This window comes from Sinohyriopsis cumingii, chromosome 13 (assembly GCF_028554795.1).
Source record: "Sinohyriopsis cumingii isolate HCF-2022 chromosome 13, ASM2855479v2, whole genome shotgun sequence".
NCBI lineage: Eukaryota > Metazoa > Mollusca > Bivalvia > Unionida > Unionidae > Sinohyriopsis > Sinohyriopsis cumingii.
In genome coordinates, this window is record NC_142973.1 from 29,384,891 (window position 1) to 29,411,695 (window position 26,805).

Consider the following 26,805-nt stretch of genomic DNA (forward strand, 5'->3'; position numbering starts at 1 on the left):
ACTGTTTTGCTTCAGAAATGTTCTTAAATCAACCTGCATAAACCTAAGAATAAGCACTTTGAATACACAACCTGTGCAATTTTTAAAGTGCAGTGCTCATTAGAGGCAGTCTGCATGTTGCTCATGGATTTTAAATCTGACCGAAGGAGAAAATAAAGCAAACAATAAACCCTTTTCAAAAGTTTTTCTTCAAAGTCTCATTATCCACAATATAAAATAAAGTATAAACAGGTCCATTTCTTTTTTTAAAATGGGGTTGGTCATGTTTTTCATATTTTGTTAATTATAACCGGAGTCTCACATGTTGTAAGTGGCACTGAATGTTTCATCTTGGAATGATAGTACGATTTTATTATCATGTAGTACATAATTCACTTGAATACTTGGAATCAGTCGAATGACTGACTCGGTTCCAGCATAATGACTTATGTTATTTGAAAATTCAGAAACAATAAAAGAAAATATAGGACTTACACACAGAGTTTGTTCTTGTAACACTTTGAGTATTTAAAGACTGACAGTATTTAAGTACTTTGATAGAGTACTCCCACAATTAATACAGTCCACGGGAACCAATGAATAATCTTCCACAGTGTAGGTCCCCCTACCAAAGGAGCACTGTATTAAGTGACTTTTTCTACTATTACATATCGTTGGAATGTTTTTAGACAGTACAATGATTTGTTACAACTTATACAATTTAACAAGATTATAAATCAAAGAAAGAAACTAATAAAGCATGATCTGATGATAACTCACAGAAGTGTCCTTTATTCCATCATTGTCATCATCATCATCACAGCTATCACCCATATTGTCAATATCGTTGTCCTCCTGGCCACTATTTGGAACAGAAACACAGTTGTCCTGTAAACATACAGGAGATTCTTGAAATTAGTTTCATAAAGACAGATTCATTGTCATCAAAATAAAGGAACACAATCAAAGTCTACAGTTATATGAATATGTGTGCAATTTATGTGGGTGCATGTGTGTGATTTATACTGACCCTGGCACATCTTTTATCTGTACAAGTCAGGGCTGAGTCTGGGAAGCCATCTTGATCAGTGTCTAAACCACAAACCTTCCCATCTCCTGCATAGCCATCCATACACTGAAATTTAAGAAAGGACACTTTGCATAAATTCAATGACCACTGAAAATGTAACAGTGAAATGAAATCCTCATATTCTTAAAAAGAACAAACAGTGACTATATATATATATATATATATATAACAAATTCCCACACTCCTGTGACCCAACTACTCCAGTAGATAGCTTTGTTTATTGGAATTTCCAATGGACTGCTAGTAAGTCTTGTTCCAGAAAATGTGTGAACTACACCAGTACCGTAGTTAGCTTTGTTTATTGAAATTTCCAGTGGACTGCTAGTTTCTCTTGTTCCAGAAAATGTGTGAACTACACCAGTAGTCTAAGAATTGTTTATTGGAATTTACAATAAACTGGGGGGCTCCGAGTGGCCAAGTGGTTTAAAGCGCTCTCCGTTACGGATCACTGCCATCTCACCTCTGCCTGCATGGGTTCGAGTCTCGGATTCAGCCAATGTCGGTATGTGAGAAAGCTTGCCAGTAGCTTCTCGTGGGTCGGTGGTTCTTTCTGGGTTTTCCCGGGTTCTTCCTCCACCATTAATACTGGCCGCCATGTATAGCCTATCGTGTGCTGAAAAATGGCGTTAAACACTACAACAACAACAACAACAACAACAATAAACTGGTTAGTCAGTCTTGTTCCTGAACATGTGTGAACTATAAAGGGGCTCATTTCAAAGTTTCACATTTTATACCTCTCTTAAATACAGGTCTTATTCAAAAACTTAAAAGTCAGAGAAAAAAAAAACATTTATAAGTAAGGGGAAAATGTTTTAAATATGTGAGGAATTTAATGATGACATAATGGCACAGCCTGAAAACATTATGCATGATTTTAGTGCATTCAATTTATTATTCAACATGATTATTTAGAAATGAGAATAAATCCATCCTAGTAAAGACCATGTGACTTGTTTGTGTGATATATTTGTGATATACCTATTTCATGTGCCTTTGAAGGACATACTGCAATTACAAGACAGTGTGATTTGTTCCTCAAATATTTGCACATAAATTTTGCGAAGAAAAAAAATTCAAATGAAGTGTGAGACCATCAGATGATTTAAGTGTACATGAATACAATTGTAGCCTTGGAGGTTAGCCTGCAAAGGACTGGCATCCAACAAGGGACATTGTACTGCTTGTACCTTGATGTCAGAATAAACCAGAACAGGCCTAAAGTCTCATTATCTGTCTCTTGGCTTGGAAAATATCCTCAGCTTTATAACAAAATAACTCTCAGATTCAAATTTACAAAAACATCATTAACCAAACTGTATTGCTAATAATAACAATAATAATAATAATAATAATAATAATAATAATAATAATAATAATAATAATAATAATAATAAAAATAATAATAATAATAATAATAACAATAACAATATTAATAAAAATGACTAGGATTATTGCAATAAGAGAATCACAAAGGATGCTGCTAACAATAATGTGCTCAGCAATGCCTTCATATATTAGGAAACTAAGAAGAATCGGTATTTAGGGTCCATAACTGCTCTAAATGATAATGTGGAATGCTGGAATTCTTTCAAGATATCATCAAGGTAAAGATCCTGGTTGAAATCCAACAATCCTTGTTAAAGTGGTGCAACCAAAGTCTGAAGGACAGGCAAGCAGGGCCATAACTCTTCTAAATGATAATGTGGCATGCTGTAAATAACATTAATTTCAAAGTCTCATCAACATAAATCTGCATAATAAATCTGATTCAAATTGAACAATCCTTGGTAAGGTAAAACTGTCGAAAAGCAAGTCCACAACTCTAAATATAATTGGGCAGCACCTAAAATAAAACTTATTCAAGGTCTCATCAACACAAAGCCACACAAGGGCCATAACTCCTGTAAATGAAGTTGGGCAAGAATTAAAATCAAACCCATTCAATGTCTCATCAACATAAAGCCACACAAGGGCCATAACTCCTGTAAATGAAGTTGGGCAAGAATTAAAATCAAACTCATTCAATGTCTCATCAACATAAAACCACACAGGGGCCACAACTCCTGTTAATGAAATTGAGCAAAAATTAAAATCAAACTTATTCAATGTCTCATCAACATAAAACCACACCACAACTCCTGTTAATGAAATTGGGCGGACTTAAAAAAAACAAACTCATTCAATGTCTCATCTACATAAAGCCACACACCAAATTTGGTTGAAGTCCAACAAACCTTGATAAAGGTATGCTGAAGAAAACAAAAGTCAGGAGGTTGGGGAATATGAGTGAATAACTCCTGTAAATGACGTCACAGAAGTCTGGAAATTAAATTCATTTAAGGTCTCATAATTACTGAGCTACAAAAGAAATTTGGATGACATCCCAACACAAATGGTAAGGTGAAGCTGCAGAAATCCAACATGCGATCAGGGGCTATTATAAACTTCTCTAAATGATTAAATTGTTTAAAGTTGATGGTTTCATCTCTATAAAGTTGTATGAAAAATTTGTTTAAAATGTAATAACTCCCAGTAAAGTTATCTTATGGAAATCAAATTGCTAATAGATGGACAGAAGGATAGATGGACAACATAGTTTTACTATAGGGATCAGCTTACTTTGTAGAGTGGATCAATCATAATAATAATAATAATAGTGATAATAATAATAAATAAACAAATAAATAATGATAATAATAAAATGTGTATTGACATTTCCATCTAAAAAATGATATTTTTAATTTCAATGAAGAACTGATATTTTTACATTGTGACTATCTACTATTGGTTTTTCTCAGCCCAAAATGCATATTGTACATGCAGATTTATGCAGACTTTTTCATATTATTATAATACTTCAGGTGTTTATTTTTTTACAATAATTACAATCCATTTATCTGACAGAAGTGAGTAATGTTTAAAACCTAATTTAACATTATAAACAATACATGAAAATACTACGATCTTGATCCCCAAATTATTATTATGCTGTAAACACTGATCAAAATTGCTGAAGAGGTCAAATTGAATGGAATAAGGCAAATTCAGGCAAAAATTAGTTAATTTTTTCTGACGAATACATTGAGTATGGTCATCAGGAAAACATTACCACCCCTCTCAAAAGGTGTGGGGTGTTGTGGGAGCTATAAGAATACCTTCAGTATTTACCTCAATTTCGAAGCAGTGTCATGGCTTTTAATCAAATTCTAACATAACAATTATGACACTATCCATTTAAAGTCTCAATGAGGGATTGACAAGAATATGACCATGAAAAGTAGATGACCATTGAGATCAGGTGACCATATAATACAGGTGACTATTATGGCAGGTTTAAATGTAATAATAATAATAATAATAATAATAAGTTATTTTTGTTGTTCTTCTTCATTATTTTCTTCTTCTTCATATCGATTACTTACTATTATTATTATCAAAAATTGTACTGAATCAAAAGTTGCCCAAATTTGAGTGTACCGGTAATTAATTTTGAAACAGAGACCAATACTTAATGAAAAGTCATAAATTAAATAACACAAATGAATATTCTTACCTCACAAGTAAAAACCCCTGGTGCAACATACACACATTTAGAACCAACTTTGCAGTCGTGTGCCCCAGATACACAGAAGTCTGCCAGGTAACACCCCACAAGTGCATTCCCCATGTAACCTTCTTTGCAGTAACTGCAGTAGTAGCTGCCCTGGAGAGTAAAAAATAATTATGATACACTTTAATTTAACCTGAGACCATATTAAATGTAAATGTAATTCTAACTCTAGTGCTGACACTCTAGTGGCCAAAAAGAATTCCAGATCCCAAGATAAGTCCATTTCTTTGAAGGGGCATACACTCTTCTAGTCTTGCATACCTTCAGTGCAGTGGTTCTTAATGAGTCATGATCCAAAACTGGGTCACCATTCTGTTTTGAGTAGGTCACTAAGATCAACTATTATAAATTGACATTTCCTCCCAAAGTGGTTTTCTAGCATTAGATGGATGGTGAGGCTAACACCACAAACCTAATCTGGGTCACCATGCAAAAGGTCAAGAACCATTGCTTTAGCACTGCATTTATCTCTAGTGCCAACAACAGCCCTCCAAAGGGACTGATGCACTACTGATCAAAACAAATTCAAGTAAGTCCAAGGTAAGTCCATTTCTTCTTTTAAATTTCTGAGTATTGAAACCATCTATGATATTCGTCAGAAACTCCAACATACCAAATTTGGTAACAAAACTAGTTTTTTATGTTAAGCTAGCATGTTCCTTATATGCCTCTAAATGCAATACAAAATTATTTGCCATGATTTTTGACCTTGAATCTGACATTAGGGATAGAAGATCAAAACACTTGTCCTGAACAATATTGATAGGTTACTGCATTTGTATGGGAAAAAATGAGTTTTCGGATGGATACTGCATGAACTTGTGAGTGCAGTATATCCTTCCGACAAAACGAGTTCATATTTTCCCATACAAATGCAGTAACCTTTTTATTATATGCTCATATTTTTATTCTACCTAAGGTTTAATTATATAAACAAAATACACTACAAGAAACAACGTAAATAGATTAATGCCATATTCCAAACTAAATTCACAAGCGCAGATTTGACATTACAAAATGACATCATTATTAATGCAGACATAGCTCCGCCCAGATAAATTTGAACTTAGTTGTGCGGTCGACATAACTTTCGAAAGAAAATGGCGTGTCTAGTTAAAATTAAAATTTGCAGTCATATTGTGAATGAATGTGCACTGCAACGACTTTTCCATTTGATCTGGAGTGAATATATTTTGGTATTTTGTTTCGATTCGACGAAAGTTTGTGATTTTGGACTGGATTTATCTGTGCAAATTATACATGAAATACATCGAATTGAAGTGGCGCAGGAGATGCATGTTTACATCTGCAAATGTGTTTCTGTTTCTGTCATTGAATGTTTGAAATCATAACGTGGGGAAAATATGAAGTCTTTCAATTGCAATTATCAAAAAGATGCTATGGAATTTAATGTGTATTTCATTTTGAGTGCAGTAAGGAGGATGCAATTGCACTTATCGAAATTACAGCACAATTTCGAAATGTGTAATCCAGATTGAAAACCTATGACACGGCTCATGTAATTCAGATTTGCGGAATTAAGAAAAAACATTTTGAGGAAATTCAGGATGTAAAACTGTAAGTATATTTTATTTTGCCATTCTTATCACCAGATAAAGAAGACAGTATATGCCTTGTTATTTGTAAGGACATAATCGTCCATCTTTTATATAATGTAGCTAGCCTAAATCCGTAACATTGTATCAATGCGGAATGTGCCAAAACAGCTGGGGTTTTTTTGCAGTCCACAAAACATGTTTTAGTTCTTTCAGAAACAAATTTAAATAACCATAACATAAAGAGCCTCTTACGTGAGTGTATATGATTTGTTTACAAATCAAAAGCTCTGGTGTCTGCATCATTGTTTGTTTACAATAGAAAGTAGTTCCTTTATTCATGTGAATGCTATATGTGTATTGTCGCGTGCGTTCAGTATCGGGGAATATTGAATGATTCTGAAAATGTAAAGTTAACGGGGGAAAAAATGAGCACATGATACTAAGATATAACCACATGCTAAGCATGGTTAAATCTGTAAGTAATATGAGTACAAATAAACAAGTTATTCAAGTATTATCATTCGATGTCTCCTTCAGGACCACAAACTGGATTAAATAATAAAAATTCACTCAATAACAATAACAAGATTTGGCAGAAATGTTGGAAGTCAGACTGATACCATTTTAATTAAGTACCATGTAGACATCATACGTCTTTGTAGTGAAAATGAAATACATAATTATTTGCAATGACCTATGACCTTAAAACTGATATAGAAGATCAACAAACTTGCCTTAGAAAGAAAGAAAGAAATCACATGCTAAGTATGGATAAATCTATTAGGAATATATTTTTGAAGAAAAAAGAATATAGAAGATCAACAAACTTGCCTTAGAAAGAAAGAAAAAAATCACATGCTAAGTATGGATAAGGAATATATTTTTGAAGAAAAAAGAATATAGAAGATCAACAAACTTGCCTTAGAAAGAAAGAAAAAAATCACATGCTAAGTATGGATAAGGAATATATTTTTGAAGAAAAAAGAATATAGAAGATCAACAAACTTGCCTTAGAAAGAAAGAAAAAAATCACATGCTAAGTATGGATAAATCTATTAGGAATATATTTTTGAAGAAAAAAGAAACAAAGTTAATGAAGTGACATCATTCAAGGTCTTCTGCAGATACAAATACAAAGTGCATTAAATGATAACAATTCAGTCTGTAGCAATAACAAGATTTGGTAAAAATGTTGGAGGTCAGATTGGCACTATTTTCATTTAGTGTGTGTGTGTGATTAGGATTTTTAATTTCAGTCATATTGCTATGATGTCTGCAGTGTGGCAGTTTATAGTGATGTCTAACACTGGGACATGTAGCATGATGTCCCACCCAGTCACATTATCCTGACACCAGGCCAACCAGTCCTAACACAAACCTCTTAATGCTGAGTGCCTTAAGCGAGGCAACTGTTAGTATCACTTTTGTAAGTCTTTGGTATGACTCAGCCGGGCATCAAACCCACGACCTCCCACTTCTGAGGTGGACGCTCTAACCACTATGCCACCGGAGCAGTTCATTTTCATTTAGTAACATCACAAGTCTTTTAGTGCAAAGTCTCCATGTATAAATGACCATCAATTCAAATGGAGTTATGATAACAAGATTTTCATCATGACTGCAGTGGCTGCCATATTGGATGTCTGTGGCTCACCAGCATTCCTCAAAAATCCCACTCGCAATTTGCGAGTGGAAAAATGTCATTTGCAACCTAAGAATATAACAAGTAGGCTATCATGTGGCAATATTTTTCACAAAAAATCTTGATTTTCTATCTACTTTATAAAAAAACACTTATTTACTGGCAATCAATTTGACTAGTGATTTTCTGTTTAGATGCAAGTCCTGAATGCTGAGAACAAAGAATTAGAATAACAATAATGTACTTATATGTCTTGAATGCATGCCATGAGTGGGTGAGAGGCATATTTGCCGCATACATATCCACCCCTTTTGGCGTATTACCAACAGCACATCTGTACCAAAGTAACTATGCAATATTCAGATCAGTTTGGATTCAGGAGAGTCAACTGCATCAGCAGCAAGCACCCTGTCCCACTCAGACATCATTTGGGTATCATGTCCTCTGTGTTAGTTTCAGCATGCTTTGTTTTAAGTTCATTCTTTTCTATTTTGTGTTCACGTTGTCTTTTATTCATCCCACACTTTGCTGGGTATCCTATGTTTGGATTATTAATTATTATTTACAGTGAAATTCAGTATAGCTATTTAAAAAGAATTCTAAATAAATGGTACTTCACGGCTCCAAGCAAACGTCACATGGGCAGACATAAGTACAAGCTTGCAGTGGCTGATTTATAGGTTAGGTAATATGTGTTTATAAAAACTGCAATTATTATGTTAAAAAAAGAAGTAATAAAACCAAAGTATTTATTATTATTAAAACAAAGACAAATGTGTAATGTCAGTTTTTATATATTACTAGAACCTATTATATATTCAATGTTGACAGTTGTCGTCATCCTCCCCCCATCCCCGTCCCCCCATTTTTGTCATTCTTTGGCTAGCAAGTTGTCATCACAAATTGCAAGTTACTTATGGCTACAATTTTTGAGGTTTGCTTTGCTCACCAGTTTAATTCACAACCAATGAGACATCATAAGAAGTCTTTTAGTTAAAACTCTATTTCATTTAGACCATCTATTCAGGAAGAGTAGCAATAACAGGAATTGAAATACAGCTGCCTTGTGATCATAGTGGAAATTAGAATGGCACTATTTTCATTTCAGACCAGCTAGACATCATATGACTTCTTTCAGTGGAAACGCCATGTTGATATGACCATCTGTTTAGGAGCAATAGCAATAACAAGGTATTCAAGGTGATTACTGTGATGGTCATGTTGGATGTCCAAAGCAAGCCCAACAGACATGATTTTCATTTAGGACCAATTAGACATTAAATTTAGTCATTTAGAAAAAGCAAATCATGCTCACAATCCATTCAGAGGAAGAGATCAGATTTTCAAAATGGCTTCCATGGTGGCCATATTATACATCAGATTGGTGCCATTTTCATTAAGAATCAGCTAGACATAATACAAATTCCCTTAGTGAAAAGGTGAAAAGCCCATGTATATATGAAAATCTGTTCAAAATAAGTATGAATAACACATCTTCAGGACAGGCTCTGTGCCAGCCGTACTGGATGTTTTAAGGACACCATTTTCATTTTAAGCCAGCCAGATATCACTACATGTCTTTTATCGAAAAACACCATGTTGATATCACCATCTCTTATGGAGGATTGTCAAGAAAAAGATTTTCAAGTTTTTAGCAAAAATGCCACATCAATATGAAGATCTATTCCGGAGGAGTAGTTCCACAATTTTCCACATGGCCACCATGGTGGATATATTGGATGTCTGAGAGGCACCATTTTCATTTAGGACCAAGAAGGGATCAAAATGAGTCTTTCAGGGAAAACCCCATGTTGATACATTTGTTCAGAAGAAGTACTGATAAGACCGATTTGGAGGCCATATTAGATTTCAGAATGGTAGCATTTTCATTAAGGACTAGCTAGACATCTTAAGAAAGTCTTTAAGTGAAAACCTCATGTCAAAATACCATCCATTAAGAAGAAGAATGAATAACAAGATTTTCAAGCTGCCCACCATGGCAGCCATATTGGATGTCAGATTGGTACCTTTTTCATTTAGAACCACCTAGACATCATAAAGCATCTTTACGTGAAAACCCCATAGTGATGTGCCATTTGTTTAGGATTAGCAGTGATAAACAAGATTTCCAATATGGCCCCAGTGGCATCCATCCATTACCAAGATTTCCAATATGACTGCAATGGTGGCCATATTGGCAATGTTATGATAAAGAAACTAAAGCTTGAAAGGAGAGGCAACTAGGCACCACAGCTCTAACAATGGATGAAAATGACTACCAATTATTAATTTTATGGGAGATCTCTTCTGTCAATTAATCTCATGGGAGATCATGGCTAAATACAAGAGACCCTCTATTTGTCAAGACCATCTTTATTTAGGAAGTTATAACGAACCCAAATGGACCTGATATCATTCAACTGGCTAGCAGTCAACCATTTCACTAAGCAACCTATTGTAGTATTGAAAGAATCCTATAGAAACTGTTTGCAACATTTAATATCATGTCAATTTTACATAGTTTACAATAGTCTGATAAAAAAAATTCTCTCAAGACAAAGGTATAATTAATATGCACAGTCTGCTGCTTATAATCAAATTCATCCAAGATCCTGATATAAACCTAGTAAGTTGTACTGAAATAGCTTGATGAATCAAATCTCATTAATATTTATTTCCTGTTATAGTACCTGTATAAGACATTATCAACATAAGTTCATCAACCAAGTTGGAGCAAAATCTGATAAAAATTCAGTCTCCATAGTAACATAGTCAGCCAATCAGATACAAATGTATCACATAAATATGCTTGGATCTTTCTCATAATCAAACTCATCCAGCATTTTGTTGTAAGTCTATTTTTTAAAGTTTTATCAAAATCTGTTCTGATATTTAGTTGCTAGAGTACTGACAAGTTAAGAAACCAAACTTAAGAAAGATAGACAATTAGTAGCCATAACACAAAATGATGACATAGAATGCTGACAATCAAACAAGGTGAGAACATTTAATCATGAAGTTGCATAAAAGACTTGGTTATCATCTCTGCTAAAGTTGCAGAAATCAAGGAAAATAAAGGATGGCAAAGGACAATAAAAATGAAACTGAGGACTTCATAATATAAGTTGTATATCAAGTTTAGTTTGAATATAATCATCCAAAGCAGAGTAAAATAGCAGGAACCAAAGTTTAAAAATGTTGTACAATCTAATAACCTAATTTAATATTGTATAAATATGCGGCTGTATACTCATTTTAGTTGAAACCCTATAATCTTTATGGCATTGCTATTTATGTTTAATTTCTACTGTGTGCTTGACTTTTGTCCATGATTTTCATTCAAGACCTTTGTCATGTTGGTAATGGTACACAAAATGTCTATTAGAATTTGAGTTCAAGGTCTAACCTTGTTTATGAGTTGGTAGATCTTCCATTTATATATATATATATATATATATATATATATATATATATATATATATATATATATATATATATATATATATATATATATATATATATGGGTTTGATAAACAAGCTATTCATTACTATTTTAAGATCGGTCTGTGGAATCATTTAAAGACATGTTGATATATAATTTGAGAGGAATTATTTATTTAAATTATTAACTGGAATTACTAAGTACTCACTGACTTTATATTAATACATTGATTTGGAATTATTGAGAACTCATTCAAAGACATGTTCGGGGTTGCATCATTGTGGTACATCAGAACATTAAAGGCTATTGGAATTCACTTGTGACATTCTACACTTTTGGACTTGTGATAGAATATTTAGTCTAATTTGGGATTTTAAATCACAATACTGTAAGTGTCTCTTTTCACTTTGTAACTTAGAGAAATAAATTGTTAGTTGATTTTACTAAACTTGTTGGTTTTGCTTCTTTCTGTTACATAGTTTTATACCTAGAGTTATAAGTATGCTGTACAAATCAAAGTCTAACAAAAACTACACAAAAAGATGAAACAGAACGTTAAACAATGGAACTCATCTGGAGTTTTTGTTAATATAAAGCTAAAAACCAAATCAGTTTGAAATCCAATCATTCCTGGCAGGGTTTTCTTGCAGAAACCATATTGCTGACAAATGAAAGAACTGACAGCTGGACAGACACTCAGACAATGCAATAAATATATGATCAGGAAATGACTTTGTTGAAAATTGGACCCAATTTATTAATTGTTCTATAGATTTCTTTCCTGACATAAAAGTATTGTACTTACAATAGTGTTGACACAATTCATGTTGATGTTACATCCTCCATTGTTTGTGGCACATTCATCGATATCGTTACACACCTGTACCTGGATGGGGGCAAGCACATCATTGCCAAGGAGAAACACACGTCGTGTTACATTTTGAGCAAGGGCATCCTCATATGTCCCAGTGTACCCCTCAGGACATGCTAGACACTGGTACCCTGGGACAGTGTTTATACAGGCAGATACATTCCAACATGGAGAAAACCCAGACAGGTTGCACTGAAAAAATAATGATGAATTTTAGTTTTGCATCTTGTATAGAAACTAATCATTATGGTTTAGCTGTCTAAAGGTGGCTGTTTTCACATCATCTGCATATAAATACAGACCTGGGTTTTCCCAATACAACCTGGTAAAAACAAGAGGCCTAAACAGTCTAAAGACTATTATCCTACTTACATAGTAGGGTCAAACAGGCTTAAGACTACTCACGGGCTTACATAGTAGGGCCCTGGCACTTTATCGAGAGTTTTAGACTAAATGCTCAGCTTGAACTATGTATGTTATGATCTGTCCTTGTTGACAATGAATCAAAGATGAGGGAAGAGTGAAAAACAGGATTTCATGTTTTGCTACAAAGGGTGGGTCACCATGAACTTTGACCTGTAAGGTCTTCCTTCTGAATAGTGATCGAGAATGACCTTATTGTATCCCTACTGAACCTGATTGCCTGAAGGTATTGGAGAGAGTTACAACCATGAACAATCCTGGAGTAAGAGCTCAGTGGGGTGTGTGAAAAGGAACACAACTTCTCTTTTTGTGAGAAGAGTTTATATTATAGAGAAAGTTATAGGTCCCTGGGGCAGGGTGTCTCATATACCATCGTGAAAAATGAAGACTTACTCCTATTAAGGTATCAGACAGAGAAAAATGGGCATGGCATCATTTTTTGTGAGGTTGTTGCTGTAAGGAGTAGCTGGGTTGAAACCAGACATTCTCTCATCATGTCCTGCATTGCTGATCTGGTATGAGGTTTTTCCTTTTCATCCTGTTTTCTGGCCTCCTCAGTATATCCATTAAATAAGCAATGGTAAGACAGAGGATGTAATCTAAGGATGACCTTTCAATGACCTTTGAGCAGCACAGATGTGAATAGGAATGCATCTCATTCCAGCAGGAAAGTTGGCACTAAGCAACCTACTTGTGTTGCTGTTCTATTAAGGTGGTGCTCTACAGTTTCGCATTTTGCATAGGGTTAGAATTTTAAAGACAAAGAATTTCCCCGGGTTTCTTCATTGGTTATACTTTCTATTTAAAAAAGACCTTGTATATCCTAGGTATTTTTCAAAGAACCTTTAATTCCCTTTATTTTGGTGTATGATTGATGGGTGTAATTTGGGTTACTGAGTATACAGCTTGGCCTTACTTTAGATGTGCACCTCTCAAAAGGCTGAAAGCTCTGCTTGGTCATTTTTACTTCATGGACTTCAGAAATAAATTGTAAAAAAATATAGCCCACAGCTTTTTTAAAAAATATTTTGCATATTTTGGTAATTCATTCATTGCACTTTCAGAAGCAGGTATTGTCTAGTCAGGCAAAATTCATTTTCCCTATCTTAGTAACTCCTAAAGATAGTGTACTCAAGACTAATTAAGGCTGATTGTTTTTAGCACAAGCGAGCAGTCATTTTAGTTAGCTGTGTGCTTAGATCATGTACAATTTCCACAAGTACAATATCCAAAGAAATTTCAGTCACATTACTAGTACATGAAAGTAACACAGAGGTATACCAACCTTCTCTCCAATGCACACAGTGCAAATGTAACCAACTTTACCTTACTCCCACCACTCTCTCAGAAGTTCATACTATCTGTAGGGTGCCCCCAAAACACTAAACTAAACAAAGAAACCACATACCCCAACCAACCAAAAACAACCTACAAGCTGAATGCAGCTATGTCATTAGAAAGTGAGTGTTATTGTCTTACTGAGTACACAAACCATTATGTGGCTGACTCCAAGGCAATGATGAAGTCTTGGCTATGACATTAGAAAGTGAGTGTTATTGTCTTACTGAGTACACAAACCATTATGTGGCTGACTCCAAGGCACTGCAGTGGTCTTGGCTATGACCAGATCGCTGAAATATTCCATCAAGATCAAGCAGAGCAATATCACAATATTACATACAGGTTATTGCTTCCAATCTATGCACAAAGAGAAAGGTTTTAACATTAAAATCCATAATGTCTCTGTCAACAGCTAGTATGTTATTATAAAAGACAAGAATTTGTGTTGTAAAAATTGGGTTAAGGTCATGTTGATGCTTTGATCTTGACCTTCAAAGCAGTGCAGAAGTCAATGACAATCCAGAGGATTATTTCACTCAAAACGTGGAAGTCTGGATCTTCCCCCGACAATATGAGATTTATAAAGATAGAAGGTGCTAAGTGAATGCGTGTCTTCCAGCTTGCATTAGTGGGGCCAGAAGGAAACCTTCTATGAAGGGAGTGATGACTGGACTGAAATGGCATGGTTTCTGGCATTATTTCAAAAAGCTGAAAAAGCTGGTGTTCTTCAGATGTTCACTTGAATGTTACTAAAAGGTACTGGGTGTCTTGGAATAGGGAATCACCATAACCTGTACTATGCTTGGTGATGGACCTGCTCAGCACCAGTCAGCAATGCTACCATGAGACCATGTGTGTGAGATTTTAATTTTTGATGCAGCTTTTAAAAAAATTCAGTCACATCGCTACAATGTCTGCAGTGACCCACTACAGCTGAGGTGGATACTCTAACCACTAGGCCACTGGAGTGGTCAGTTATGTCAGGTATTCAAGTTAATGAGTGAAATACCATAGTTAATACCAGGATCTACATGAGGTGCTGGAATATCCAGGAATGGTTTCAGTAGACTGTCTTACAAAGTCTTTCCCAACTTGATGTCAAGTGATATGTCTCTTGAAGTGGAACTGGATATACCAGGAAATAGAGCACTGTACCCAGTCCCAAAAGTCAAAGAAATAGGTCAAGACTTTGCTAGATCTGGTGCCAGTTGGTGTCTGCTGTTGAAGTACAATACTAGCTAACCTGGGAAAGATCATGGTAGCCAATATCAAGGATTGTCTGTTTTGATGATATGTCTACCAATGGTCCAGATTCTCCACCATACCATGTTGTTACTGGTAAAGCAGTACTGAGAAGATCATTTCTCTGTGGTGACCAGGGTGGTGGCAGGGCTGGCACTGTTTGAGAAGTTGTGGTCACCTGAATTGCTGAATTCTAAATGGGTGAACTTTTCACCTTGAAAAAATCCTGACAAAAGCTGTCAGTGGAGACGGCATCTGCATCTTTGATAATGTGCTTCTTAGCTCACTAATTTGCCTGAGTTTGGTGTTTGGCAGCGATGGCATACATCATCAGACCAGCATAAGAACACATTGCATGCATGACTTAAATTGCACTCCATGAAATTTACATGGGCAGGATGATTCATCTTCAGCCATCTAGAACTATTTGCACCCCATGCACTTAACCCACTGTGTTGACACCTGTAAATAGAGATAGCAGAACCAATGGCATACATAGATGAAACCAATCAAGCATCACGTTGAACTAACTGTGATGGGGATGGTATAAATAAAGGAAAATGTCTGGAAAAATTACATTTTTCACCATATAACATGTAATAGAAAATAGTTAGTTTACCGAATTCATCAACAAGATTGTGTGCTGAATTGAAATAAAAGTACTGTAAAAAACAGGGCAGTAAATTTAGGTGGGACTGACAAGCTGTCCATATGATGAAGGATGGAAGGGATGGCACTGTCTGAGAAGCTTGCATTGATTGCCAAATTTGTTCTGAATGGAGCAAGCTTTCTGCCTTCAGGGTATCAGACAAAACATGTCAATGGAGATGTCAATGGCAGCAATGCTGATGACGTCTGCATCCCTGATAGCATGCTTATAGGCTGACTCATTAGCCCATGATATGTGCTGGGTAATGATGGCCTGTACAAACAAACATTGCATGCATGGCCTAAATTGCACCCTATGCAATTTATATGGGCAGGATGATTTATTTTCAGCCACCTAAAACTGTTTGCACTCCATGCATATAATCCTTCCCATGTGTTGACACCCATAAATAGAGAAAACAGAACAAAGGCATACAAAGGTGAAACCAGTCAAATGTTGTGTTGAAGTTACTATGAAGGGGACAATATGAATAAAGAAAAATACCCAGGAAAATGACATTCTTGGTCTTGCAACATGAAATAACAGATAATTGTTTGACAGAATTCATAAATAAGATTGCATACTGAATTACTGAAAGTACCAAAAAGAGGCAGGCAATTAAGATGGTGCTAACAAGCTTATCATATAACAACCCGGCCGTACTTTTTCCATTGTATACTCTGGAAAAGGCTGGAATACGATGGAAAAACATGGAAAACCCTGGAAAACGATGGAAAAATGAAATATTCTGCAGAATTTAGCATGGAAACCCTAGACATTGTGCATGGAAAATGCTGGACATGCCTGGAAAATGCTGGACATTTTGAACTTTGAAATTTTTTAGCATGGAAAACCCTGGAAAACGATGGACATTTTGGACTTTGATTTTTTTCAACATGGAAAACCCTGGAAAAGCATGGACAGTTTAGACTTAGAATTTTTTGGATAAATTTCAGCATGGAAAACCCTGGAAAAGAACTTAGTCAATTTTCAAGATTGGTACTAAGAATTATTTTTAATTACCTAAAGAAAGAGCAATCATGACTAAGCTGCGCTGTAACACAGATTTTTGAACTTGAAATTAAACTATTATTTCAAATCTATGATAAATATATACTGAGAAATAGAGGACACAAGTCAAATAAACAAACTAAACCATACACACACACACACTTGACCCCTGCTTTAAAAAGACAAACCACAAGTGTTGAAGTAGTACATCATTTATTTTATGTACCACATATGTAATTAAATGTTCATTATCAAAAGAACATCACTATACAAAAATGTTGGTGTAACACAAACTATATATGTACGAAAAGATATCCTGAAAAATTAGTTAAATCCTGACCAGAAAATATCTGGTGCATATAAAATCATAAATATGTCCAAATCTGTTCACCACTTGAGCTTGACACTACAGTGTATAAGTATGAAATTCTGCTGTGCAATGGTGAGAGCCATTTTAGTCCTATTCATGATGATTGGGGAGAACAGTACCATAAATGGCATTTCCAATTTCAACAACAATAATAGGTTCTCGAAGACACTCGATCCTATTTTTGATGATGAAAGGAAGTCTTCTTTTTTGTCAGAGCCAACTTCATTCCAAAGAGATGTTTGCTCATACTTATTAGTTGCACCTGTACAGCCCCCAGTTTCACATATTTCATCAATTTTTTGCAATCTCACAATAAAAATTGTATTTGAGATACTCCTTACTGAATTCACATTTTTTCCTTCAAATCTTTGACAATTGTCAATCCTGTGTTTGCTGAAGGAAGATGCAAATGAATTAAGTCCAAAAAGTCACATATTTAGCATTTGACAAATTATGTCTTGTTGGCAAAGCCCCAAGGGCAATAACATGTTCAGACTTTGTGATTTCACTACAATATATATCTTGTTATGGGGCTATGACATAAAGTGGGGGATCTGTGACATAGGATGGGTAAGACTGAGTTGCTTCATTCACCTGATGATACTGTTCATCATCTGAACTTGATTAAAACTCTATACTTTCTTCTGAGTCAGATGAAAAACTCATGTCACTGTCACCATACCTAGTTGGTTCATCTGTTGATATTCTCATTATATTTGAAAAGTTAGTATTACTTGCACTCATACAGTCACCAATTTCATAATCTCCAAGACCAACAGAACTGGATTCACCTAGATCAACACTGTAATGAGAAATACAAATTTTAGTGAACATTTATAATTAATATTAAAATCTTAACATTCAAACATTATTGTTTTGTTGTGGGAATTGAATATGTACAGTTAATATTACACTGTTACAGTAGTTTAGTTCGACAAATCCAATGTTAATGCATGCATCATTTAAACATGGGTAATGCAAACATGATACACAATGAATGCATGTAAATGATAAGTAATTGATACACAATAATATACTCAGTCATACAAAGTACATGTGATACAACATACACTTCATAAATTTATGTGATGTTTTCAGAAATACAACTCAAGTTTCATAACATTTTAGGGCGTTATAAGAAAAATGAAAGTAAAAATCATATTTAACATTTTAAATAATTAAAAACTGAAGTATTATTAAATCACAATGCATAACAATAAATTATTATATCTTGTTCTGCAAGAATCAATACTGATCAGATATTTCCTGGAATTTCTGTAATTGGCTGATTTGGTTGTATATGGTGTACATTGTGCATATATTGTGTATGGTGTGTTGGATAACCCATATAGAGTGAATGTTCTGTTCAAACACGTACATTGAATATTCTGTCTGTAAATACTGAATGATTTCACCATGTACTCAGATTTTGTTGAACTCTGAAAATTCCACTTAGTGTTGTTTAGTGAAATTTGTTTATTCCTTAAATTATTGATATGGTAATAAAACTGTGTTTGAGATATGAGCCATGTTAAGCTGTGAATGTACTAGGTAAGAACAAATGTATAAAGAATAATGCTTATCTTCACAAAAATAAACAATGTTGTGAGAGACAGCTGCAGATATTATTTTAAATGTGAAAAAAACTCTATGCTACTCCTGGAATTACCATTGTTTTCTCTTCCTCCAGGGGCCCCGAGTGGCCGAGTGGTCTAAAGCGCTCTTCGTTACGGATCACTGCCATCTCACCTCTGTCTGCGGCGGTTCGAGTCTAAGATTCAGCCAATTGGGCATGTGAGAAAGCTTGCCAGTAGCTTCTCGTGGGTCGGTGGTTCTTTCCGGGGTTTTCCGGGTTCTTCCTCCACCATTAATACTGGCCGCCATGTATAGCCTATCGTGCTGAAAAATGGCGTTAAACCCCACAACAACAACAACAACTTCCTCCAGTACATGGTGCTTTTAGGAATGAACTTTGTGGAATTAACTTCATACTGCTTATGTATTTTTTCCTGAACACCAGTACCTGTAATACACAAACAACATTAAAACATTTACAGACTGTACAGTCAGACTGATTAAAACATTAATATATCGTTCAAAAATCATCTTCATGGTAAAACTTGGGTAAATTTTAATCTTGCTAAGATTAATGTGAAATTTTTCAAAATTTCTTTTTCCAGGACTTAAGTTATAATTTTACTTATATATGAAGCACTCTGAAAATTTAGCAGTAACCTAAAGACCTTTTTGGACTTAGATCTACAAATACTCAAGAAATTCACAACTTTATCATAATACCAGAGCAGTCCCTGTTTGGGCTTACATGTATCACTGGAGTTAACATTTCCAAGACTGACAATTACAAGGTTATGGCTGTTAAAATAAAATTGCACAAATTACGTTGCTTTGAAAGTTATATATATACTGAAAAACAAAAATACCTACTCTAATTTTAAAACTGGTGCAAGAGGAAACTTGTTTTGACCTTGTATATCTTTTCACATTTATTGAAATTAAATCAGTCAATTCTTTTATCAACTATTTTGTATTACAATTATATAAAGAATTTCAACTGTGCAGCTTTGAACACATTTGTCAATTTATACCGATACCAGGACTAAATAATTAGTGCCAAAAGCCGGTGCTAATCAATGACTATGCTTGCATCACGTGGGCTTCTATACTTGCGTACAATTTAATTACCAGTCATACATATATAGTGCTGGGAGGTTAATGATATAGTCAGTTTATACTTGGGCAAACGAGATAAAGTCGAGACTCCATTTATTTCATACTCACCTATAATATTTGGGTGTCCAATTTGTGTTGTCCTTCCATTTGTGTTCCACACCTCGACACGTTATTGCCTCTTGGTCGTAAAATTTGTCTTCTAAAACCACTTTACTGTAAACCGATCCATTCCCCAACATATCCAAATCACGGCACTGGTATCCGATGTATACATATTAACTCTTTAGACAAATCATAAATCAAAAGAGAACAAAATTTATGATTTTTCTGTCAAGTATTCGCCTTCATGTATTGGAGTCACGTTTTGTCACGCAGAAATAGCCGAGGTTGTTCCGTATGATGATGGCTGATGAAGCTGACTATGATGGGATATAAAATTATGAACTTATTTTTTTTTTAACCAATTACTACATTGAAAAAGCCAGCATATTTCGATTTCATGCGTTAGAACAAAATATTCTGCAAAAAGAAGAAGAAGAAAAAAGGAGAAAAAAAAACCGTTTCTGTAAATTTTGATTCTAAATTTGGCACCATAAAAGATTTTGGATAACCAGTCTAGAATTTGGGTGCAATTTTCAATTAGAGTGTCATTGAAATTGTACAATATAAAATATCCCAGGATTTTAAGATGACCACTGAACCCAAAATATCCCTGGTTGTATGGGTGAATGATCGTCACATTCAGGGAGGCATAATCTGTATGGCTGATTTTCACTCGCCACGAAAAGAAATGAAGGAATATCACACGGGAGAGAAAGTGATGGCAGTTTGTCGTGGATTCAAGGGATATCATGAGTGTACTATTGCGAAAATTGCAGGTAAGTCATTTCTCAGTCCAAATGTAGCAAAATTATTTGCACGGCCGCGAAGTACCTTAGCTGCGAAAGACTTCGCATGACGTAAATTTACGGAAAGCTATTATGAAATATATCCAATGGAACAATTTCTTTTTTTAATGCTGTTTGAAGACATAAATTAAACATCAAACCTGTAAGGGTACTGAAAGGTATGTGTTATGTTTTAAGCTTTGTTTACATAATTGGCAATATTTTTTACTTATCCCTAATGCACAATGACCTGTCATCTCATGGCTGTCTTTCTAAAAGTTGGTACATGCCGGCCTTGTGAATATATATTTCCAAATTGTAAATTTCACTTTAAATTTTATTCACCCATGATATTATTAATGATCTGACTGGTATTTGTATCTTTTACCTTTACGTTATTATTTTCCAGACATTGTACTATTTGTACCAATAAGTTATATTTGTTTTAATTAATTTCAGACTGTGACTCGGAAATATACCAGTAGATCTCTTTTCCAATTAATCTTCGATTCAGGTTATGGCTTGTTTTTGTATATCCAATTTATATACAGCTATTTCAGTAATATTTAATAGTAACTTATTGCATAATTAATAAGAATGTACAGCTGTAAACTGTTGCAAATGATTATCAATTTTCCTTACCAAAAATACTTGTTTAGTTTGTGTTCTTTAATTTCAGAAATAAAGTTGCAATGCACAGTTATGCAAACTTTATGGCAACAGCTTCATTGAAATTCTTCGATCTTTTAATCTGAATCAAGCAAGTGAGAGGTAATACTACATTTGTTTCAAATTCAAATGTCTAGAACATTAGCTGTAACCTGGAGTTGTGTATGTAGATAAGTAAATATATCAGAAACTTAGTGCATATGAATCATCATGGTGAAAATTTGGATAAAATTTTTTTTTGCACCCAGCATGAGGCAGAAATATGCAAAATTTAGGATTTTAACCAAGCTGCTAAATAAATATTCAGAATGCTGTACAGTTCTGGTGAATATATTGGCAAGACGCTAACTGGGGCAAGAGCCAATAATAAGTACACACAAGGCCACCTCTCCAAGACCAGTCCAGAATTCAAATAATTTATGGTATATTTTAAATTATTAACCATGCGTTTTAAACTTTGTTAACCTATGACAAAATATATGCCAAATTGTAACAAATTTTTTGTATGAAGTAAGGCTGGATCATTATTGTGAAATCTAAACATATACACAACTACTACTTGAAACATTATAGTGTAGACAGGCAATATTCAAATGGACAATTTAAATATTTTTTTTTTTTTTTTTTTTTTTATTAACCCCGTAATAGGTTGACCAATGGGTCGGGGAACCATCCCAGGGTCACCTTACAATCAAACATTTCTGGTTATCAGATAATCTAGGGATAATAAATATAATCAACAGAGAAAGTAAAAAAGAAAACACACATTATAGTGTAGACAGGCAATATTCAAATGGACAATTTAAATATACTTTCAGTTTAAATTGGTATAATCACAACTGCATGTATATGGTAGCCAGTTTGTGTGTGCATGATTCAGATGTTTAGTAACGTAGCTTTAACAAATATTTAGTCACATCGCTGTAACGATGTCTGCAGTGTGGCAATTTATAGTGATGTCTAGCACTGGGATATCATGCCACAGACATGTAGCATAATGTCTCCTACCCAGTCACATTATCTTGACACCAGGTTGACCAGTCCTAACACTAACCTCTTAACCATTTACCTTATATTACAAAGTGCAGCATGCAATAAATAGAGCACCTGTTACCTATTCGACTCCATACGCACAGGCCTGCCTGTTAACTGTTAAGCAATGTAGTGTATGTTATGTTTAACAGCAATTGTAACCATTTTACATTTTTGGTACACATCTATTAGGTGTGGAAAAATGTAATATTAAAGTCTGATTGTTATAGCTAAGTAATTATTTTTCACTGAATTTTTTTTATGTGCTTCAAAATCTTGAGAGGACTCACTCACCGTCATGTCAGTGAGGCCGTGTGACCAATCGTAGCTGCCATTTCTCGTACTTGAAATTTACAATTTCATCTGCATCTACATCACTAAGTCATCTGAATTTGATAATTTATAAAAACTAATTGCTGCCTACATCAATATCAGAGCCTTTACCTAAGTTAGTGAATCTTTCGTAGTTGTGATTCTAATCGTGAAACCTTCTTAAGTACTGAATGAAATCTGCGACCCCTATTTTGGAGAGTGGAGATTATGACCCAGTTACTTTAAATAGCAGATATCAACCAGGGCATAAACAGTGACCACATGATCTGATGTAATTGTCATTCACCGAAATGAATGTAGTATCTAATAGGGGGTTTTCCCCGAAGATGGCGCTATGAAAACCGGCTTAAAATGGCTGATGTTTACAGCAGGCGTCAAAAGGAGTAGAGGCGTCAAAAGACGCAAGCATGAGGTAAAGGGTTAATGCCGAGAACCAAGCGAGGCAGCTAATAGTACCATTTTTTTTATAAGTCTTTGGCATGACTCTGTTAAGAGTTCAAACCTGTGACCTCTCACACGCAGCAGGCGCTCTAACTACTTAGACTTAGGCCACATGAGCAGTTAGGTAGCCAGTTTAATTTGTGATGGAAACCACAGGTTTTTAAGCCTATTTAGTTAGTCATCAAGCCAAGTGCCTCATTACAATTACCAACCTCGGGGATTGTAAAAGTACTGTAATTGCATGAAATGTTTCAGGCATAACTCTCTCTCTCATTCTCACTCCCCCCCCCTCCTTCTATAAATATATATATATATATATATATACATATATATATATATATATATATATATATATATATATATATATGGGATTGAAATCTGGCTTGATTCTATTTATTAATATACAATGATTTGTATTTCAGAAATCATCAAGAAGTATAACATTGGGGAAGTGATGGTGAGGCAGAAGCTTTGTGATTTGGTTAAACCATCAAGAGTACCATCACTTCAACAGACTCCAGTGGTGACAGCAGAAAAATAAGAAATGTGGTGAATGAACTATGAAACAACACTTGGAAAAAATATTTTAAATTTTTAAATTAAAATTGAGATAGAAATTAATGTGAATTTCTGTTATTTTGTTGTTAAGATTGCTTCCGAATAAATTCAATGTATAACTAGAGTAAGAGAACATATTTTTAGAAACTTGGATGATGTAAGGAGCCAGTAATCTGGATTTTATGACACACCAGTAGAAGTGTAGCGACATTTATGACAACTTAAGCCATGTTATCTACTGAATACTAGTGCACAACCTATTAAGCTACCAGTGACAAGTATAGTTTTTAATTTTTGTTTCCTTGTTCAAAAGTTACTAAACACCTCAGTCCATACAAGGAGTTGGTTGGGGTAATTTGGATCATGTTCTTCTTGAAATTATCATCAATTAAAGTTGCATCAATCTCATTTTCATAAAATATTTCAACAATTTTCAGCTAAATTTTAGTGTTGTCCAGGGTTTTCCAGCCTACCCTGGATAAGGCTGGAATATTATTTCAAATGCTCCAACATTTTCCATGCTAGAATTGTCCAGGGTTTTCCATCATTTTTCATGCTAGAATTGTCCAGGGTTTTCCAGCCTACCCTGGACATAGGCTGGAATATTAGTCCAAATACTCCAGCATTTTCCATGCTAGAATTTTCCAGCATTTTCCATGCTAGAACTTTCCAGTGTTTCCCAGCCTACCCTGGACATGGGCTGGAATATTAGTCCAAATACTCCAGCATTTTCCATGCTAGAATTTTCCAGCATTTTCCATGCTAGAATTGTCCAGGGTTTTCCAGCCTACCCTGGACATGGGCTGGAATATTAGTCCAAATACTCCAGCATTTTCCATGCTAGAATTTTCCAGCATTTTCCATCGTTTTTCATGGAATATGATGGAAAATCTACAGCCGGGAAAGTCAGACAAATGAATTGCACACTATTTGATGAAAATGATGTCAGCTTTGCCAATTTTCAGACCTTAGTTTGAGCCCTGCACTTTGATTCAAAATCTTATCAATTAACTTTTAAAATCCCACTTCAACTATATTTAGTATCCTGCACATTTGATATCAAATTCTGCATCATCAATATCCATAAAGCTTATATCAGCTTCCTGAATGATTTCCAAAAACTGGCACTGTCATTACATTTGTATCATTCTACTCTGTGTTTTATAACAAAATGTCCCATCTGATGGTGCTGACAAGTTTATCATATGATGAGGTTAGCCAAATGAATTGCAAAATATTTGTCTTCAATTAAAATAATGTCAGCTCTGCCAATTTTCAGACCTTAGTTTGAGCCCTGCACTTTGATTCAAAATCTTATCAATTAACTTTCAAAATCCCACTTCAACTATATTTAATATCCTGCACATTTGATATCAAATTCTGCATCATCAATATCCATAAAGCTTATATCAGCTTCCTGAATGATTTCCAAAAACTGGCACTGTCATTACATTTGTATCATTCTACTCTGTGTTTTATAACAAAATGTCCCATCTGATGGTGCTGACAAGTTTATCATATGATGAGGTTAGACAAATGAATTGCAAAATATTTGTCTTCAATTAAAATGTCAGCTCTGCCAAGTTTTAGAGCTTAGTTTGAGCCCTGCACTCTGCTTTAAAATCTTATCAATTAACTTTAAAAATCCCACTTTAACTATATTTAGTATCATTTTCATCAAATTCTGCATAATCAATATCTATACAGCTTATATCATCTTCCAAACATGGCAGCTATCATGTCTGCATCATTCTACTCTGTGTTATATAACAAAATGTCCCATCAATTGTGTCTAGCTCTACTGCATAATACGGCAACAAAATCTTACCTCATCTATATCCACACAATTAACACCATTTCCTATGTATCCACTGGGACAGTCACCACATCCATGCCCACCACTTCCTGTGTTATAACAAACTGTCCCAGGAAAACACTTGTTCCCAGCCATGCATGGACAGTCTAATACACTGACACAGTCGATACAAGCTGTCCCACCAATGGAATAAGTATCATCTGCGCAGGGTTCACAACGATCTTTCTTCTCAGAGGAATAATATCCGGCAGGACAATTCTTACAACTGCTCTGCCCAGTCTCATCCTGGTAGGTGCCCGGTGGACAGGTTAAGCAAAACTCTGTAAGAAATAATTCGTTACTATGATAATATACACATATAGTTAGAAGATAGTTGCTGAGTGCTAAACACCTTTTGAATGTGATTCCTACATAATTTTAGCAATAAATCTCCAATACTTTTATAGTAAAAATGAACAAAAATTTTTTTTACATAACAATATGCACTTTGGACCTTAAAGAGACACTACAATTTTCGAAAATAGGTTTACTGTACTCAGGTGTTAATGGAAGGGCAGAGGTAGGATCAACATATTGTCAAGTATAATACACAGTATATCTTCACATATCATAAGAAGGACCAAACTGAGTCTTGTATTTATAATAACAGACAACGTGTCAGTATATAAAGTCACATCTCTCATATCTTTATAACCATGAAGTGGTATCTTAGTAAATGAATAAATGTGGCAATAATTAAAGCCACCAGGTGAGGGCCTCAAGGCAAATTAGTTCTTCAGCTAACTGTGTTACCCTCTTTAAATAAAGTCATTATTATTATTATTATTATTATTATTATTATTATTATTATTATCATTATTATTATTATTATTATTATTTTTACACATTTCAATCACAAGTGCATCTTCAAATTACAAAATTTTCACAAAATGTAGTGTTTTTTTTGTGGGGGTGGGGAGAAACTAATTTTCATGTTGTAATAGTTACCTGTTGCTACTGCATAACCAAACATTTTCCAGGAGGAAATACCTGATCAAATCATGAAAATATAATTCTCCCATTAGGATGAACCAGACACTTCTAGAACAATGGATCACCCCTGCAGGAAAACCCCACACATAATGGGCATGCATACTGGCACTCTTC

General features: G+C 34.6%; 2 protein-coding genes and 1 long non-coding RNA gene across 6 annotated transcripts in view; 1 reads left to right on the top strand and 2 right to left on the bottom strand.

Annotated features, from left to right (window-relative positions):
- The window catches only part of LOC149785120 (uncharacterized), a 279,057-nt gene that overhangs the window by 32,841 nt on the left and 219,411 nt on the right, over positions 1 to 26,805 (bottom strand). For both annotated transcript variants that reach the window (XM_089978887.1, XM_089978886.1), the window contains exons 43-47: positions 25,672 to 25,979; positions 12,131 to 12,388; positions 4,626 to 4,775; positions 1,010 to 1,114; positions 760 to 867 (exon numbers count right to left, since the gene is read on the bottom strand). In XM_089978887.1, the coding sequence (XP_089835013.1) occupies positions 760 to 867; positions 1,010 to 1,114; positions 4,626 to 4,775; positions 12,131 to 12,388; positions 25,672 to 25,979 (929 nt within the window). The remainder of the gene's footprint in view (positions 1 to 759; positions 868 to 1,009; positions 1,115 to 4,625; positions 4,776 to 12,130; positions 12,389 to 25,671; positions 25,980 to 26,805) is intronic.
- Positions 19,170 to 20,166, bottom strand: LOC149785121 (uncharacterized). The gene is made up of 2 exons (XR_016425367.1): positions 20,032 to 20,166; positions 19,170 to 19,255 (listed from the first exon to the last, which is right to left on the bottom strand). It is a non-coding gene; the product is annotated as an uncharacterized LOC149785121 (long non-coding RNA).
- Positions 20,537 to 23,906, top strand: LOC149785122 (uncharacterized). 3 transcript variants are annotated; one of them, XM_089978889.1, is made up of 3 exons: positions 20,537 to 20,801; positions 21,490 to 21,581; positions 23,708 to 23,906. In XM_089978889.1, the coding sequence occupies exons 1-2, from the start codon at positions 20,612 to 20,614 to the stop codon at positions 21,540 to 21,542; spliced, it is 243 nt and encodes an 80-aa protein (XP_089835015.1). In that variant the 5' UTR covers positions 20,537 to 20,611; the 3' UTR covers positions 21,543 to 21,581; positions 23,708 to 23,906. The 3 variants fall into 3 exon arrangements, with proteins under 3 accessions (XP_089835015.1, XP_089835014.1, XP_089835016.1); XM_089978890.1 differs by lacking the exon at positions 21,490 to 21,581 and adding an exon at positions 21,270 to 21,324 and having other exon boundaries at positions 20,681 to 20,801; XM_089978888.1 differs by lacking the exon at positions 21,490 to 21,581.